Here is a 20,086-nt window from a genome sequence, read left to right on the forward strand (position 1 = left end):
TAAATAAACATTGATTGATTGATTGATGAAGTGTAATAAACACCAACAATATGATATATTATCACTCTTATGCAGAAATGTGTGGTAAAAAATCTGCTTCCGCATCTCTTTCTGACACACCCGTTCCGGGCTGGCTGCTCTGAAAACAAAGCCCGCCCACTTTGATTTGTTCCTCAAAAGCGCAGATTTCGACCATTGAAATACTTTCTATAGTTCAAGACTTACGGTCATTTAAAAACAGCACCGCACATCATAATGGCGGCAACAGTTTTGATGTTAAAGGTCTAAAAAAAAGGATGTAGAACGTCCGGCGGATTGAAAATCTTAACGTGCCGCATGTGGTCCGTGGGCCGTATTTTTTCCTAGATCTGGTCTAGTTCATGTGTGTTGTTTGTTTTTAGACACATATCAGACCTGCAGACTCATCGAAACCAACTCGCACTGCCTCACAGCCCTGGATCAGAGCCTGAAGAGGAAGATCATCAAAAAGGTTGACATTAATTTTTTTTTGTGTGTGTCGTGATGGTTTTAATTTTAATAGTGAGACTGCAGTTTGCATGCTGAGACCAACATGACGTAATAAAGTAAAACTCTGCAGACTTACATGGCCTAGAATCATACTTGCCAACCCTCCCGTTTTTAGCGGGAGAATCCCGATATTCAGCACCTCTCCCGACAACCTCCCGGCAGAGATTTTCTCCCGACAAACTCCCGGTATTCAGCCGGAGCTGGAGGCCACGCCCCCTCCAGCTCAATGCGGACCTGAGACTGAGTGGGGACAGCCTGTTCTCACGTCCGCTTTCCCACAATATAAACAGCTTGCCTAACGAATTCAAACGAATGGAAACAAGAATTTCAGTTCATCCAGGACAGTTCGAAGGGGAAGGTGTATGTTGCCTGTAAATATGTAGAACAGTCTTCTCCATTGAACAAGGTGGCCGAAATGATATACTCATCATGAACGGAGAAGTTAAACAGGACAATACTGCCATCTAATGGATAGCCACCGGAACACTGAAATTCAAGTATTTATTTTATTTATATAAAATAAATAAATATATATATATATATATATATATATATATATATATATACATATATATATATATATATATATATATATATATATATATATATATATGAAATATATATGAAATACTGGAGTTGGTGAATTCTACCTGTAAATAACCACGCCCCACGGAGAGAGTTGGTTGGATTGATGGTGGAGAGCGAAGACGAGCACGAGCGAGACGCGACACTGGAGAGAAACCATTCGTGTACTCACTTGGTAGACAGACAACTGCTGAAAAGCACCCAAAAGACTTTGCATGTTTTTATTGTAAAATAAAACTTTCGTAAACCTGGAAGAGCCGGCATGTCGATGATTGGTGGTCCGAAGAACCCGGAGGAGCAAGACCTCCACAGGGGTATTGTGTGTAGAATTTTGAGGACAAAGCGAATTTATTCCATTTTGGAATAAAGCTGTAACAAAACAAAATGTGGAAAAAGTGAAGCGCTGTGAATACTTTCCAAATGCATTGTAAATTGGTAACTAGCGTTTTTCATTTATAATTGTTGTATGTCAGTCAAGCATCCATTAATGAACCAAACACTTGATAGTTATTTTTATGAATAGTTTATTAAAACTTACAACTTTGGGTTTCATCTGCACATCACTTATCTGGTGCTTTCCTTATAATTCACAAAGACAGCATCGTACTTTTAAAAATGATAAAAAGTAACTACTCATCAAACAATAATAATTATTAAAATAAAATTAAAAGAAAACAAGCATGTTAAATTAAAGTGAAGATAAATAGAATAAATAAAGAACTACACATTTTCAATTGAATAAAATTAAAAATATAAATAACAGCAGCAGAGAAAGTCCCATACGTGGTGTACAGCAAAGGGGTCCAGAGTGAGGCCTGGGGGCCACTTGTGACATTCTGCACATTGTAGGAACAGGACAACAATAACAACAACAAACAGGGAAAAAAGAGAAACTACAAACAAAAAAAGGCATAATTTAAAGCAGAAAAAGCAACAATGTTGATGCAAATAACTAATAAATTAAAGCAAGTAACTAAATTAAATAAGTCATTATGCAAATTTAGACCAACTAAAACCGGTGACATTTGATCAAAAGGCCTTCAGAGGGTTAAAATATTGACAACATGTTTGGTATTTCTGCAAAAATAAGTAAAAACAAAAATGACATTTTAAAAAATTAAGGACTTTTAATGTCCTGTTTAACTTTGGAGTAACTTATTGAACATCAAAATGTTGATTTTACAGGAAAAACGATGTAAAATGGAACAAAATACAGCAAAAATGCACTGAAAGCACAATCAGTCTTTGCCCCCCGATGAGTTAAGAGTATGTTAGCCATATAGGGTAGAAGTGGCAAAACGATCATCTCAGGGTTTTGCACAAAGATGTGTCCGAGGAACTTGTCACAAAGTTGCTGAGTTTGCTTTCTGTGCAGGTCCTCCTCCTCTTGACAAAAAAGTCTGCAAGGAAATAAAAGTGCATTACATGTTATTACAAGTTAGAGATCAATAACTTCCATTAAATCAGGGCCCAATACAACATATACTTTTTTTTTTTTTTTTTTTAACCTTTAGAGCTCCTTTTAAGTTTAGTCCCGGAAGGGTCTCAGTCATTAAAATGTTACAAAATAAGTCTTGAATAATTTATTTATATTTTCAACACTTCAATCTCCAGATCAAAGACCAAAAAGATCCAAAACATTTTTAAATTGGAATATTTGATGTGTAGTAATTGGAGCCTGAAACGGTCATGAATTCATAACAACATTAATTGTAATTAATTTTAATTAACATTAATACTTTTTGAACAATGACAGTTTAAAAAAAAACAAGTATCACTAAAATTCTGAGGAATCCAAAAGGGCCCACACTCATAAAAGTCTTAAAAATAAGTCATACAGCGCTTAAATCTCTAAATCAAACTTCAAATTTGTCAATATAAAGTTTGAAATCCTTCTTTAATGTTTTATGCCCTTTCTGTTAAAGAAAACCTTGAAATTGGAAGGCAAACACATACAATGTACAATATTTCCCCCCAAAAAAATATTTTAAAGTGGAATATCTGATGCCCTAAATAGGTCAATAATTCATAACAACATTGATTTATTTTTTAAACAAACAAAATAATCTCACTAAAATTCTCAGGGATCCAAAAGGGGCCCCAAGTCATAAAAGTCTAAAAAATAAGTCATACTGCACTTAAATCTCTAAATCAAACTTCAGATATGTCAATATAAAGTTTGAAAACCTTTTTTAATGTTGTATGCCCTTTCTGTGAAAGAAAACCTTCAAATTGGAAGGCGAACACATACATTATACAATATTTTTAGGAGGAATATCTGATGCCCTGAATAGGTCAATAATTCATATTATTGATTTTATTTATTAATTTTTAAACAACAACAAAACAAATCTCACTAAAATTCTCAGGGATACGAAAGGGCACCAAGTCATAAAAGTCTTAAAAAAAAAAGTCATACATTCTTTTTTTGATTTAACTTTAGACCTATCCATCAATTATACTTCTTATTTTTAGTTTGTCTGTTTTTTGTCAAATAAAACTTTGTTTTGTTATATGACAATCACCAAATATACAATATTTCCCCGAAAAAATATTTTAAAGTGTAATATTTGATGCGCTGAATAGCTCAATAATTCATAACAACATTGATTTTATTTATTAATTTTTAAACAAACAAAAAAAAATCTCACAAAAATTCTCAGGGATCCAAAAGGGCCCCAAGTCGTAAAAGTCTTAAAAATAAGTCATACATTCTTTTTTTGATTTAACTTTAGAACTATCCATCAATTATACTTTTTTTTTTTTAGTTTGTCTGTTTTTTGTCAAATAAAACTTTTGTTTTGTTGTGTGATAAACACCAAATACACAATATTTCCCCGAAAAAATATTTTAAGTGAACTATCTGATGCCCTAAATAGGTCAATAATTCAAAACAACATTGATTTCATTAATTGATTTTTAAACAACAAAAAAAATTCACCAAAATTCTCAGAGATCCAAAAGGGCCCCAAGTCATATACTGTAAGTCTTAACAATAAGTCATACATTCTTTTTTTGATTAACTTTAGACCTATCCATCAATCATTTTTATTTTTTATGTTTGTCTGTTTTTTGTCAAATAAAACTTTGTTTTGTTATATGATAATCACCAAATATACAATATTTCCCCGAAAAAATATTTTAAAGTGTAATATTTGATGCGCTAGATAGCTCAATAATTCATAACAACATTGATTTTATTTATTAATTTTTAAACAAACAAAAAAAAAATCTCACAAAAATTCTCAGGGATCCAAAAGGGCCCCAAGTCGTAAAAGTCTTAAAAATAAGTCATACATTCTTTTTTTGATTTAACTTTAGAACTATCCATCAAATATACATTTTTTTTTTTAGTTTGTCTGTTTTTTGTCAAATAAAACTTTTGTTTTGTTGTATGATAAACACCAAATACACAATATTTCCCCGAAAAAATATTTTAAGTGAACTATCTGATGCCCTAAATAGGTCAATAATTCAAAACAACATTGATTTCATTAATACATTTTTAAACAACAAAAAAAATTCACCAAAATTCTCAGAGATCCAAAAGGGCCCCAAGTCGTAAAAGTCTTAAAAATAAGTCATACATTCTTTTTTTGATTTAACTTTAGAACTATCCATCAATTATCCATTTTTTTTAGTTTGTCTGTTTTTTGTCAAATAAAACTTTTGTTTTGTTGTATGATAAACACCAAATACACAATATTTCCCAGAAAAAATATTTGAAGTGAACTATCTGATGCCCTAAATAGGTAAATAATTCATAACAACATTGATTTTATTCATACATTTTTAAACAACAACAAAAAAGTCTCACTAAAATTCTCAGGGATCCAAAAGGGCCCCAAGTCATAAAACTCTTAAAAATAAGTAATACATTGTTTTTTTGATTAAACGTAAGACCTATCCATCAATTATACATTTAAAAAAAAAAGTTTTAGTTTGTCTGTTTTTTGTCAAATACAACTTTGTTTTGTTATATGATAAACACAAAATATGTAATATTTCCCCCAAAAAAAGTATTTCAAAGTAGAATATTTGGTGTGAAGTATGGAGCTTTCCAATATGTCAATAATTAATAACATTAAAGGGACAAGCGGTAGAAAATGGATGGATGGATGAATTTTAGTCTTTTTTAATGACAGTTTTAAAGTAAAAAAAAAAAAAGTAGCTCTCTTTTTCTCCTTACATTTCACCTGTTTTCTCTTTAATTCCACTTTTTAATGTTGTTTTTTTATAAATGTGCCCCAAATGGCCCCCGGGGCCACACTTTGGACACCCCTGCATGAATTAATAATCAATTTCCTAACCTGTGATTCTTGCATTCCTCCGGGCCTTCAGCACGGTCCTCCTCCCCCGGACAGGCGTCACTTCATCGGGATGTTTCTTGGACGAGCTGCCGCGGTTGCTCCCCTCCAGCGTGGAAGAGTCCCTCCCGGGGGAGGCCGCCTCCATCTCCAGGTAAAACTCGGCGGTGACGTGGGTGGACTCCCACTCGAACCTCCCCGGCATCGGCGTGTCGGTGACGAAGTTAAAGTTCCATCGCTCGTTGTTCTCCGCCGACATTTCACCGAGTTTCAGCTTCAAGTCCCCGCGTCGCTGGTCGTGATCCGCCGGGCCGAACAAACATCTGCACACGCTGCTTTTCATCTTCTCTAAAAGTTGTGTTGTGGCTCCCAGCTCAGGTCACATTCTTTAAAGAGCGGCGCGACGAAACGAAACAAAGAGTTTTTTTTCTCCACACGCTGTAAATACCGGCTGCTCATTGGCTGCAGCAGTTGTGACGTCACAAAGAGCTTTGATTTTATGACGTTCGTTTCATTCGCGTCACACGCAGGAAAAAAAAACGGACGATATATATTTTTTTAATATATTTGTATTGTATTGTCTCTTACTTTTACTTTATTTAAACATCGTTTTGTTTGTATTAGGGTTTGGATTGCTAAACCTAGTGGATATTTTTAAAAATATTGAAATGTATTAGAAGTGCCTTAATTCCTTTGTACATTGTGAAAACATATTATACGTGTGTTCAATTAAAACAACTCAGTCATAAAAAAATGAATTTTTTTTTTTTACTTGAAATAACTTTGAAACTGAAAATTCAAGTTTTGGTGGTGAATCTCGAAAAATACATCAGTGTATTCAAAATATAAAAACATAAAATAAGTGCACATATTTTCTCAGGTTGATTAATTTTTCACTTCATGTACAAAACCCAAAACCAGTGAAGTTGGCACGTTGTGTAAATGGTAAATAAAAACAGAATACAATGATTTGCAAATCCTTTTCAACTTATATTCAATTAAACACACTGCAAAGACAAGATATTTAATGTTCGAACTGAGAAAATTATGTTTTGTTGTTGCAAATACTCATTAACTTAGAATTTAATGGCAGCAACACGTTGCAAACATGTTGGCACAGGGGCATTTTTACCACTGTGTTACATGGCCTTTCCTTTTAACAACACTCAGTAAATGTTTGGGAACTGAGGAGACCAATTCGAAAATATATATTTTTTTACACCCCTAGTAACGAGCTTATGCTGCTATATTGACATAAGGAGCTGCTGCATCGCCTCTGAATTGGTGAAAGTGTGTTGTCGATTATAAATCATGCCTCTTACTTGTATAGAATAGAATAAAAAGTACTTTATTGATCCCTGGGGGAAATTCAGCACCACAGTTCGCTCACAATAGACAATAAACACTTAGGTGTTTTTTACATACATACAGTCTATTATAAAGCATTATTCACATGTGAATAATATATATACAGTCTATTATACAGCATTATTCACATGGGAATAATATAAATACAGTCTATTATGCAGAATTATTCACATGTGAATAACATAAATACAGTCTATTATACAACATTATTCACATGTGAATAATATAAAAAAAAGTCTATTATACAGCATTATTCACATGTGAATAACATAAATACAGTCTATTATTCAACATTATTCACATGTGCATAATATTAAAAAAGTCTATTATACAGCATTATTCACATGTGAATAACATAAATACAGTCTGTTATACAGCATTATTCACATGTGAATAACATAAATACAGTCTAGTATACAACATTATTCACATGTGAATAATATAAATACATTATACATTAAAGTACAGTCAAAAAGGAACATATGCATTATACAGTATGATGGCTGTCAGTATGAAGGACCGTAGAGTAGAAAGTTGTGGCCATAAACTGAGAAGTTGGTCATCTTTGACTCTCAATTTATACCCGGGGATCACAGGAAAGACATGTGCACCTGCATTGTTAGCCGCCTCGTACTATCAGTTTTTCACTATTTAGAACGCACAGAAAAGGGAAAGACGTGTGTTCTTGTCTCACGTAACGATTGTGGGTGATGGGCACGTTTCCAAAGAAAGTGCAGTTTTTCTTTTAACTTTTGCATGCTTTCAAATGTATTGGGATGCACCAATATTATCTAATAATTTGGCATTGACTCAAATTTAGGTTGTCAATACCTATTTTCAAGCTTTTATAATATGCAGGTAAAATGCAATCTCTTGAACCCATGTTTCATGAGAAAAAAATGTCGAAATACTTTTGTATTTTTACTGCATTTTGATGGATTGATGATGTTTTTTGCCACCGGGTAATTAAAACCTGTGGATTTTGTTTGAATAAAATAAAATAAAATGAATGACATCCAATTTTAATTTGAAATCCCCTTTATAAATATGCTTGGCAGTCTGAAAAGTCTAGAAAAAAGACATCTGATTATTGCCTGTGCAAAGCCTGTTGCTCATCAAATAAATAATAAACAAAGCAGAGCAACATTATACATCAGAATAGAGAAGCTGCAGTGGCATTTCTAGACAAGCTGAAAAGCAAAATAAAGTTATTGTGGTAAATTAACTTTTAAGTCCGCATGTGCAGTGGCTGACTACTATGCAAATGAGGTGTGTTGTTGTTGGTATTGGTGCAGGGACGGGATTGGTTGACTGTTTTAATGTCGCTCCTGAGGTGAACCTCAGCCCTCTCAGGTGTGAGCGACCAGGAGAGGATCGTTCAGGGATGTCGGACAAACGAGACGATGTTCTGGTGAGTCATCAAATTGTCAACATTGCTTGGAGTTAGATAGAAATATGTGTGACTCATATTACTAAAACTATATCATTATTCAATTAAATCATATTCTGCATATTTTATGTAAAATTTTACAAAAAAACAACAACTTTAAAGCCTACAAAGTGTTTATACTGTAAGTATTGTATTTATTACACACCAATGTGCATCTTAGTTGTAGTTTTCATCGCCAAATTTGGAGGTATTGAAATCGCCATGTCAAATCGCTAATGCTAATTAGTAGCATGTATATGGCAAATCCAATGTTAATTAGCATTGTTTGTTGAATGTATTTATTTTTGTTTTAGTTATTTTGTATTGGCATTTGCAAGGAGGAGAATAATTACCTTTTCATTAAAAAAAATAATGCTTCGTTATCCGGCCAATAATTTATATTAATAAAAAACTATAAGTGGACAATCTCTAGGAACACATGTTGTTGCTTTGTTGTGAAAGTCTGATCAACCTTTTTTAATAATAATAAATAATAATAATAGATTTTATTTGTAAAAAGCACTTTCTATTGAGTAAACAATCTCAAAGTGCTACAGTGTATTAAAAAATAAATAAGTAAATAAATAAAAAGATAATAAATAGATAAATAAAGATAAAACTAGAACAACCAAATAGCTATAACTAGTATGCATATATCTAAAAAAAAAAAAGCTTTTTTAAAAAGAAGGGCTTTTAAGCCTTTTTTAAAAGCATTCACAGTCTGCGGTGCCCTCAGGTGGTCAGGGAGAGCATTCCACAGACTGGGAGCGGCGGAGCAGAAAGCCCGGAGTCCCATTGTTCGTAGCTTTGTCCTTATTTTATGTTTGTAAGTCCAGTTTGTATATTTGATCAAAGATGTATAAAACCTTCCATCATTGAATTCAGATTCATTTGTTCAGTGGGGACAAAATTAGCGATGTGAACTTCTCGAACGATTCGAGTCATTTGAAAAGCTCCTTTAAGTATATGTATATAGTTGTATTTATTTGTACTATAAACACATAAGCATTTGATTATTATTCGTATAGTTTTTTCTGTATTGTTAAAATGTTACAAATTAAAATGTGTATGGACTCGCAAAATAGCGATCTGATTGTCAAAGCATGGGGACATGACACCACCTTGTAAAATGTAGACAACAAAAAAACAACAAAACTTCAATTCTAATAATATTTCAGAAAAAAATTAACCAATAAAGTAATTAACCCAATAATGTATAATATGTAAATTGGAATTATTTTTGATATTCTGACCTTATAACTGCTACCAGTGATAGTTTTCTTGATATTTGAGTTACAAAGTCGACCCGGTCTTTTGAACAACTCTTTAACGGCTCACCAAGATCCGGTTTTCTATAAATCCCATCTCTGCAAGAAATATATATTTCTTCTATTTTACAATCCAGGACACTCCGTGTAGTGCACCTGGAGGGTAAGACGGCCATCCACAAGCTTCTGGCAAGCTTCTGCTTGAATGTTTGACCACTCCTCTTGACAAAATTAGTGAAGTTCAGCTAAATGTGTTGGTTTTCTGACATGGACTTGTTTCTTGAGCATTGTCCACACGTTTAAGTCAGGACTTTGGGAAGGCAATTCTAAAACCCTAATTCTAGCCTGATTTAGCCATTCCTTTACCCCTTTTGACGTGTGTTTGGGGTCATTGTCCTGTTGGAACACCCAACTGCGCCCAAGACCCAACCTCCGGGCTGATAACTTTAGGTTGTCCTGAAGAATTCGGAGGTAATCCTCCTTTATTATTGTCCCATTTACTCTCTGTAAAGCACCAGTTCCATTGGCAGCAAAACAAGCCCAGAGCATAATATTACCACCACCATGCTTGACGGTAGGAATTGTGTTCTTGGGATGAAAGGCCTCACCTTTTCTCCTCCAAACATATGGAATGAAAGGCCTCACCTTTTCTCCTCCAAACATATTGCTGGGTATTGTGGCCAAACAGCTCGATTTTTGCTTCATCTGAACACAGAACGTTCCTCCAGAAGGTCTTATCTTTGTCCATGTGATGTCAGATGAAATAAAATGTATGTTCATTATGTTATTTACAAGTGTATGTAAACTTTTGATCACTATATATATATATATATATATATATATATATATATATATATATATATATATATATATATATATATATATATATATATATATATATATATATATATATATATATATATATATATATATATATATATCTGTCTATCGAGCAAGCTAACTAGCTATTTTTCGAGCTAGATAACTGTCAATCGAGCGAACTAACCATTTTTCCAGCTAGCTAATGAAGGGAGGAGAACTTTCTTTAATCTCTAATAAAGCTCACCAAGTCGTTGTCAGTTTTTAGACTCACCATCTTAGATTTATTTTACAGTGTGACTGAAGCAAATGCATAAAATTCCCTCATGGCCACAAGCAAGGAAAGGGAGACATCCTGTCACCTCTGGTTCCTCGCAAAATGTCCGTCTTCTCCTGCCCCACAAAGTCTGATAAACTGTTCCAAATTGGTTGGCGGGGGATGGGTTGTCTATGGCTCGTCTGACTCCGGTTTCTATGGTAACTGTTCCTCTGCAGGCTTATCATGATGAGTATTGCCACTCGCAAATACCTCACACCGCCATGTCAGGGCTCTGTTGTGTGTCTCTTTATATGTGTTATTTTAGAACTAACCATTTACTGTAATACCTAATGATTTACTAATATAACTATATGGTAGTTAGAATGCAGAAATAGGATGGTAAGATCAATATACTTATTGTATTAGGTGTACTAGCAAAATGTGTAGATAGCTTGAAAAATATTAAAATCCTTCACTAACCAGCTAATTTTCTAGCTAGCTCACTCGCTAACTGTCTAGTTATCTAACTAACTACATAGCTATCTGTCTAGCTAGCTATCTTTCTAGCTGGCTAAGTATCCATCTAGCTGTCTTGCTAGTTTTAGTTTTAGCTAGCTCACTAGCTAACTGTCTAACTAGCTATCTGTCTATCTCACTAACTATTAGACACAGCTCGCGAACTAGTACAAAACCCAAAACCAGTGAAGTTGGCACGTTGTGTAAATGGTGAATAAAAACAGAATACAATGATTTGCAAATCCCTTTCAACTTATATTCAATTGAATAGACTGCAAAGACAAGATATATAATGTTCGAACTGAGAAAAAAAAATATTTTTTTTGCAAATGATCATTAACTTATAATTTAATGGCAGCAACGCATTGCAAAAAAGTTGGAACAGGGGCATTTTTACCACTGTGTTACATGGCCTTTCCTTTTAACAACACTCAGTAAACATTTGGGAACTGAGGACACCAATTTTTGAAGCTTTTCAAGTGGAATTCTTTCCCATTCTTGCTTGATGTACAGCTTAAGTTGTTCAACAGTCCGGGGTCTCGGTTGTGGTATTTTAGGCTTCATATTGCGCCACACATTTTCAATGGGAGACAGGTCTGGACTACAGGCAGGCCAGTCTAGTACCCGCACTCTTTTGCTATGAAGCCACGCTGTTGTAACACGTGGCTTGGCATTGTCTTGCTGAAATAAGCAGGGGCGTCCAAGAAAAAGACGTTGCTTGGATGGCAACATATGTTGCTCCAAAACCTGTATGTACCTTTCAGTATTAATGGTGTCTTCGCAGATGTGTAAGTTACCCATGCCTTGGGCACTAATACACCCCCATACCATCACAGATGCTGGCTTTTGAACTTTGCGCCTAGAACAATCCGGATGGTTCTTTTCCTCTTTGTTCCGGAGGACACGACGTCCACAGTTTCCGAAAACAACTTGAAATGTGGACTCGCCAGACCACACAACAGTTTTCCACTTTGCATCAGTCCATCTTAGATGAGTTCGGGTCCAGCGAAGCTGGCGATGTTTCTGGGTGTTGTTGATAAATGGCTTTGGCTTTGCATAGTAGAGTTTTAACTTGCACTTACAGATGTAGCGACAAACTGTAGTTACTGACAGTGGTTTTCTGAAAGTGTTCCTGAGCCCATGTGGGGATGTCCTTTACACACTGATGTCGCTTTTTGATGCAGTTCCGCCTGAGGGATCCAAGGTCACGGGCATTGCCGCTTACGTGCAGGGATTTCTCCAGATTCTCGGAACCTTTTGATGATATTACGGACCGTAGATGGTGAAATCCCTACATTTCTTACAATAGCTCGTTGAGAAATGTTGTTCACAAATTGGTGACCCTCGCCCCATCCTTGTTTGTGAATGACTGAGCATTTCACGGAAGCTGCTTTTATTCCCAAATCATGGCACCCACCTGTTCCCAATTAGCCTGTTCACCTGTGGGATGTTCCAAATAAGTGTTTGATGAGCATTCCTCAACTTTCTCAGTCTTTTTTTTTGCCACTTGTGCCAGCTTTTTTGAAACATGTTGCAGACATCCCATTCCAAATGAGCTAATATTTACAAAAAATAACAAAGTTCACCAGTTCGAACGTTAAATATGTTGTCTTTGCAGTCTATTCAATTGAATATAAGTTGAAAAGGATTTGCAAATCATTGTAGTCTGTTTTTATTTACCATTTACACAACGTGCTAACTTCACTGGTTTTGGGGTTTGTATTTTCTACATGGCCAGGTATAGATTTACTAATGTTGTTCCTGAAGATTTAACGTTGACGAAACCTTTTCTTTTTGCCTCCAATACACATCAAAGTTGTGTTTGTTTTGTACGTGCATCTCACAGTCGGGCGCCTATTTCCTTATTGTAGGCAAATGAGTTAATTTGCATAACCAATGGTCTTTAGTTGACCAAACTCAAACCTGTAATCAAATGTCTTCCCCAACAGGTTGGTGTTGGTACATTACAACAGACGACTAAACACAAATTGACTCGCAGCATTTTTGACAACCTGGAGCTCTTTCATACCCACTGATTACTTCAAGGTCCTGGGAGATGAACGTTTTTAATCTACAAGACGTTTCCATGTATATAACATTTAGTCAAACTAATACAATGAAACTAGCAGAACTACTGAGACTCTGAGTATTAATTAGAAACTAAATATCCTTTCATGGAACACAAACAAACAAATCTTCGTGAATAGATCAGAAGGATCGGATTCAGACTCGGTTGGCATCCGGCATTGAGCCATGGTTGCTTTGTGCATTTCCAGATCAAACATAAGACCGGAGACACTTTGCATATGAAGCAAGGATGGAAATCCTGCAAATTTTGCATTGACCACAAGTGCCCCTAAGAACCTTTTTATTATGCGGAAAAGTGTGGTGAGTGAGTCATGAGTGGATATGATATTGGCATGTTTGCATGTTTTGCAGGGGCTACAGCCAAGGACGCGATGCCTGCGATGTGGGGACATGCTGCACTGGTCAGAGGAGCATGGCGGGTGTGTAATTGTGCGTGGGCTGGCTGTCACATTCAGTCGAGTCCCGAGCCAGTTTTTTTGTTTTGTTTCAGAGCCGGCAGTAAGACAAAAAAATGGAAAACTATGTTTTATTGTGGAACATGTTTACCATCCTTAGCAAACTATGCATGTATTATTTTGCATCCATACAGGACGATGGTCATTATGAGATTAAGCTAGTAAACTAGGGCCCCTTCTACACTAAGGCCATGTCTACACTAAGCCGGATAACCCCTTAAAGGCCTACTGAAACCCACTACTACCGACCACGCAGTCTGATAGTTTATATATCAATGATGAAATCTTAACATTGCAACACATGCCAATACGGCCGGGTTAACTTATAAAGTGCAATTTTAAATTTCCCGCTAAACTTCCGGCTGAAAACGCCTTTGGATGATGACGTATGCGTGTGATGTAGCCAATGAAACAGGAGTATCGGTAGCCCATTGAAGCCAATACAAAAAGCTCTGTTTTCATTTCATAATTCCACAGTATTCTGGACATCTGTGTTGGTGAATCTTTTGCAATTTGTTTAATGAACAATGGAGATTGCAAAGAAGAAAGTTGTAGGTGGGATCGGTGTATTAGCGGCTGGCAGTAGCAACACAACAAGAAGGACTTACTTGGATAGCAGACGCGCCAGCCGATGCTAGCCGCCAACCGCATCTGTGTTGGGGTGAAGTCCTTCGTCGCGCCGTCGATCGCTGGAACGCAGGTGAGCACGGGTGTTGATGAGCAGATGAGGGCTGGCTGGCGTAGGTGGAGCGCTCATGTTTTTAGCATAGCTCTGTGAGGTCCGGTTGCTAAGTTGCTAAGTTAGCCTTAGCGTCGTTAGCCACAGCATTGTTAAGCTTTGCCAGGCTGAGAATTATTAACCGTGTAGTTACATGTACATGGTTTAATAGTATTGTTGATCTTTTGTCTATCCTTCCAGTCAGGGATTTATTTATTTTGTTTCTATCTGCATTTGAGACAGATGCTATCACGTTAGCTCAGTAGCTAAAGAGCTTCGTCGATGTATTGTCGTGGAGATAAAAGTCACTGTGAATGTCCATTTCGTGTTCTCGACTCTCATTTTCAAGAGGATATAATTTCCGAGGTGGTTTAAAATACAAATCCGTGATCCACAATAGAAAAAGGAGAGAGTGTGGAATCCAATGAGCCAGCTTGTACCTAAGTTACGGTCAGAGCGAAAAAAGATATGTCTTTCACGGCATTCTAGTCCGTCACTCTAACGTTCCTCAGCCACGAATCTTTCATCCTCGCTCAAATTAATGGGGTAATCGTCGCTTTCTCGGTCCGAATAGCTCTAGCTGCGTTGAAAACAATAGGAAAGTATGAGGAAGTGAACAACTGACAACGTCACGCTACTTCCGGCAGGGGCAAGGCTTTTTTTTATCAGCGACCAAAAGTTGCGAACTTTATCGTCGTTGTTCTATACTAAATCCTTTCAGCAAAAATATGGCAATATTGCAAAATGATCAAGTATGACACATAGAATGGATCGGCTATCCCCGTTTAAATAAAAACATATCATTTCAGTAGGCCTTTAAACAAATTATTATTTAGGCTAAGCCCCTAACCATCGTTTAAGGTCCCCCTCCTCGGACACATTTTTACACGGGTAAGTGCGCCGTGTATTTCTTGAATCTCCGGCTCTTAGCTTTGTATGGACTCATTGATCGTTAACAAACTGAGTTCGGAGAGGAAGTGACGTCAGAAAGAACCCATCACAGCCAGCTTCATAATAAAGCGGTTTCGTAACTCGGAGCTAACCACCGGTTTAGTAGCTGAGTTTTGAGCGGGAGACTCCCGGTATTCAGCGCCTCTCCCGATAACCTCCCGGCAGAATGTTCTCCCGACAAACTCCCGGTATTCAGCCGGAGCTGGAGGCCACGCCCCCTCCAGCTCAATGCGGACCTGAGTGGGGACAGCCTGTTCTCATGTCCGCTTTCCCACAATATAAACAGCTTGCCTGCCCAATGACGTCATAACCGTAGAATGATCGAGGGCGAGTTCTTGGTTTCTTATGTGGGTTTATTGTTGGGCAGTTTCATTAACGTCCTCCCAGCGCGGTAACAACACACAACAACAGCAGTCACGTTTAGTCTACCGTAAAGCAGTTCGTCTGCCGTAAATCGCAATGTTGTGACACTCTTAAACGGGACAATACTGCCATCTACTGGATAGCCTCCAGAACACTGAAATTCAAGTATTTCTTTTATTTATATGTATAATAAAATACATACATATATATATATATATATATATATATATATATATATATATATATATATATATATAGCTAGAATTCACTGAAAGTCAAGTATTTCATACATATGTGTGTGTATATATATATATGTATATATGTATATATATATGTATATATATATATATATATATATGTATATATATATATATGTATATATATATATATATATGTATATATATATATATATATGTATATATATATATATATATATATATATATATATATATATATATATATATATATATATATATGAAATCCTTGAGTTGGTGAATTCTAGCTTAAATATATTCCCCTCTTAACCACGCCCCAACCACGCCCCCAGCCCCACCCCCGACCACGCCCCCCCACCCCCCAGCCCCACCCCCGACCCCCACCTCCCGGTTTCGGAGGTCTCAAGGTTGGCAAGTATGTATTAAGTTTGCATGCGTTTTAATACACGCTAACCTTTAGTATAATGGTTGAGGTTGGACTAACAGTTATGAACATTTTTTAATTCTGATCAGAGAAATGCTCCAAAGCGACTGATAAAAAACTGTTATTATTAAAATTCCTAATAACTGAGGCACTGTGCAGTAAATGTATTAAGTATGAGCCATTTTGAACATTAAATTGTTTTTTTTTCCGTCTCGCTGAGATACAAATGTAATCTAATTCAAAACTTGCTGGGGTTTGAGTCAGTATGAGATTGACTAATTATCTTGTTAAGGACCCGCAACGGGGTGCAGTGGGCTATCAATTTTTGTCAATTTCTTTTGTCAGAGCTACACATTTCGAAAAAATAATAATATCCCTGTTACGCGAAACACAAAGAGGATGCCAGCGCTCAGGAGAACAACACACAGCACGGCTCCGGAAGTGCATGTTATTTAAAAACGGTATGCTATATGCGACACTAAACCAAGTGTTTGCAAATATATCCGTATATTACAGTCTTATACAGCCACTTTTTACATAATATATAAATCAAAGCTCACTCAATGATTTTCCAGGAAACCTAAAGCATTAAAAAGGAACTGCACTTTTTTTCCTTATGTGACACTCATTTATTTTCTGAACGTCTTAAATACCATATTTTTCGGACTATACAGCGCACTTAAAATCCTTTTTTTCCCTCAAAACTCGACAGTGCGCCTTATAACCCGGTGCGCCTAATGTGCGGAATAATTCTGGTTTTGCTTACCGACCTCGAAGCAATTTTATTTGGTACATGGTGTAATAATAAGTGTGACCAGTAGATGGCAGTCAAACATAAGAGATACGTGTGGACTGCAATATGATGGCAATATGACTCAAATAAACAACACCAACATTTTATATTTTCTATTGAAAATATAGAACATTACACACGGCGCTCAAAAATCTGTCAAAATGTTTTCGTACGACTTTGGTAAGCATAACCGCTTGATGGATTGTCGGCGCATTAACTATACGAGTATCATTACAGTGTGTGTATAAGGTAAAACATATTATATTGTGTTTTGTTTCGCAATATTATGCAAAAGTCACTTTTCTTGCCTTCTGTTACCTGCTGATCTGTATTTGGGATCTGCATAAATCCTGAAAAATTGCGCCTTTGTAGTCGACAAGCTTCTTCTTTTTCTCTATCTTCTTGTTATGGGACAGTCGCCATTTCTAATATAAAGTAGTGTAAAGTTCTTATTTATATCTGTCAGTAAACTCGCCATGGAAGCGCTAAAACATACCGGTGTAGTGGGTTTACATTATTCACCCAAGGAACTTTAGTTTTTAGAGAGTTCCGGTCGGATGGGGGGGGTTATGGTATTTTTATTTGTATTTATTTTTATTGTCATAAAGAAATACAATCATGTGTGCTTACGGACTGTGTTCCTGCAGACTGTATTGATCTATATTGATATATAATGTATATATTGTGTTTTTTATGTTGATTTAATTAAAAAAATAAAAATAAAATAAATAATATAAAATAAAATATTTTTTTATTTCTTGTGTGGCCCGGTACCAATCGGTCCACGGACCGGTACTGGGCCGCGGCCCGATGGTTGGGGACCACTGATGTAGACCACAAGGAAGTGTTTTCCAAAAATTATAATATGACTCCTTTAATGCGCATTATATATGAAAAAAGATCGAAAATAGACCATTCATCGGCAGTGCTCCTTATAATCCGGTGCGCCCTATGGTGCGGAAAATACGCTAATGAAAAACTGTTGAGTAGAAGCGGCTAACAATGCTAGCCATCTATTCTGCCAAAACCCCTCTAAAAAAAACATCCAAAAACCGCCAACGATGCCCCAACAAGGTTTTTTGAGGGCTTTATAGGCAAAATAGGTCAATCCCCATTACCTAGATCTTTAGCTGCCTCTTGCTAGCAGTTTGTTATTTAGGACGCACTGAAAAGAGAAACAAATGTGTAGTCTTGTCTCAAATTGGGATTTTGAAAGATGGGCAAAATTGAATTCCCCTTTGACACATGTCTTTTCTGTGCATTTTAAACAGTGAAAAACTGCTAACAAGAGGCGGCTAACAATGCTCGGCATCTATTCTGCCTCAAGCCCTTTAAAAAAACACACCCCAAAACAGCCAACATGCGTAAATTTTGTGCCGTGACCTGCATACTAACCAAGATGTAGCGACATTGTTATTATTGGAGCTTACACTGACAAAACTACGTGTGTTGCTTTGTGCTCTGTTAATTCAAAGCGCCCACAAAAAAAAGTTCCGGTAATGCTTAAAATCACCCAAATACTGTAAATATTGCACGTTATTATGAATGTACCTAATACTACATACTTACATACTTATAAAATGTATAAAACATTGTTGGAGGTTTTTTTTATGTTTTTTGAGGGCTTTAGAGGGTAAATTGTCATGACCTGTTGCTAAAATTTCTTCCCTCTGTTAGTATTTAGTTTCTGTCTAGCACTCTTATTTTGGTTTCCGTTTCCTGTGTTATGTTTTATCTGCAGTGACTTGACCACTGCCTAGGAGCCCATTTGCTACACCTGCCTCTGTTCAATGATGAGTGTTTCCACCTGCTGCAAACACTAATCATTGCCCATTATAAACCCGTCTCACCGTCCAGTCGGCGCGGGATTATTGTTCGCCCTTGGCGACTGCTGACCTTCCAGCTTTGTTTTATTACGCTATGCTAAAAGCTGTGAATTTGCTATGCTTCACGTGCGCTACTCAGCAGCACGCTCCCTGGTGTTTTTGCCTTGATGTTAGAATTAAAATGACATTTCCTACCTGCACGCTGCTTCTGCCTCTGCATTCTGGGATCACAAAACACATCATCATGCACAGACGTAACAGAAAGAAAACAAAGACCTGAATGTAAGCAGTCCACAGAAAACCAAAATAGGAGCACTGGACAGGAATAAACACTAACATAGAGAAGAAATACAATCCCCAAAACCAGTGAAGTTGGCACGTTGTGTAAATGGTAAATAAAAACAGAACACAATGATTTGCAAATCCTTTTCAACTTATTTTCAATTGAATAGACTGCAAAGACAAGATATTTAAAGTTTGAACTGGAAAACGTTGTTATTTTTTGCAAATATTAGCTCATTTGGAATTTCATGCCTGCAACATGTTTCAAAAAAGCTGGCACAAGTGGCAAAAAAGACAGAGATAGTTGAAAAATACTCATCAAACACTTATTTGGAACATCCCACAGGTGAACAGGCTAAATGGGAACAGGTGGGTGCCATGATTGGGTATAAAAGAAGCTTCCATGAAATGCTCAGTCATTCACAAACAAGGATGGGGCGAGGGTCACCACTTTGTGAACAAATGCGTGAGCAAATTGTTTTAGAACAACATTTCTCAACCAGCTATTGCAAGGAATTTAGGGTTTTCACCACCTACGGTCCGTAATATAATAAAAAAGTTCAGAGAATCTGGAGAAATCACTGCACGAAAGTAGCAAGGCTGTAAACCATCATTGAATGCCCGTGACCTTCGATCCCTCAGGCTGTACTGCATCAGAAAGCGACATCGGTGTGTAAAGGATATCACCACATGGGCTCAGGAATACTTCAGAAAACCACTGTCAGTAACTACAGTTTGTCGCTACATCTGTAAGTGCAAGTTAAAACTCTACTATGCAAAGCAAAAGCCATTTATCAACAACACCCAGAAACGCCGCCGGCTTCGCTGGGCCCGAGCTCATCTAAAATGGACTGATGCAAAGTGGAAAAATGTTCTGTGGTCTGACGAGTCC

At 36.5% G+C, this 20,086-nt stretch overlaps 2 protein-coding genes across 2 annotated transcripts in view; one reads left to right on the plus strand and one right to left on the minus strand.

Moving 5' to 3' along the window:
• Positions 1–1,660: 1,660 nt before the first annotated feature.
• Positions 1,661–5,822, minus strand: LOC133664565 (cyclin-dependent kinase inhibitor 1-like). The gene is made up of 2 exons (XM_062069287.1): positions 5,424–5,822; positions 1,661–2,513 (listed from the first exon to the last, which is right to left on the minus strand). Exons 1-2 carry the CDS (start codon positions 5,761–5,763, stop codon positions 2,416–2,418), a joined length of 438 nt encoding a protein of 145 aa, XP_061925271.1. The 5' UTR covers positions 5,764–5,822; the 3' UTR covers positions 1,661–2,415.
• Positions 5,823–13,527: 7,705 nt separating this feature from the next.
• Positions 13,528–20,086, plus strand: part of trpm5 (transient receptor potential cation channel, subfamily M, member 5) — a 78,208-nt gene continuing 71,649 nt past the window's right edge. The window contains exon 1 of the mRNA XM_062069300.1: positions 13,528–13,586. Coding sequence (XP_061925284.1) covers positions 13,558–13,586 — 29 coding nt within the window. The 5' untranslated portion in view covers positions 13,528–13,557. The remainder of the gene's footprint in view (positions 13,587–20,086) is intronic.

The sequence above is a fragment of the Entelurus aequoreus genome, linkage group LG02 (assembly GCF_033978785.1).
Source record: "Entelurus aequoreus isolate RoL-2023_Sb linkage group LG02, RoL_Eaeq_v1.1, whole genome shotgun sequence".
In the NCBI taxonomy this organism is placed as follows: Eukaryota; Metazoa; Chordata; class Actinopteri; order Syngnathiformes; family Syngnathidae; genus Entelurus; species Entelurus aequoreus.

Coding starts and splice junctions, on each gene's coding strand:
- LOC133664565 (XM_062069287.1), bottom strand. CDS start 5,763: ATGAAAAGCAGCGTGTGCAGATGTTTGTTCGGCCCGGCGGATCACGAC. Junction 2,514..5,423: donor GAGGAATGCAAGAATCACAG/GTTAGGAAATTG, acceptor ATTTCCTTGCAG/ACTTTTTTGTCAAGAGGAGG.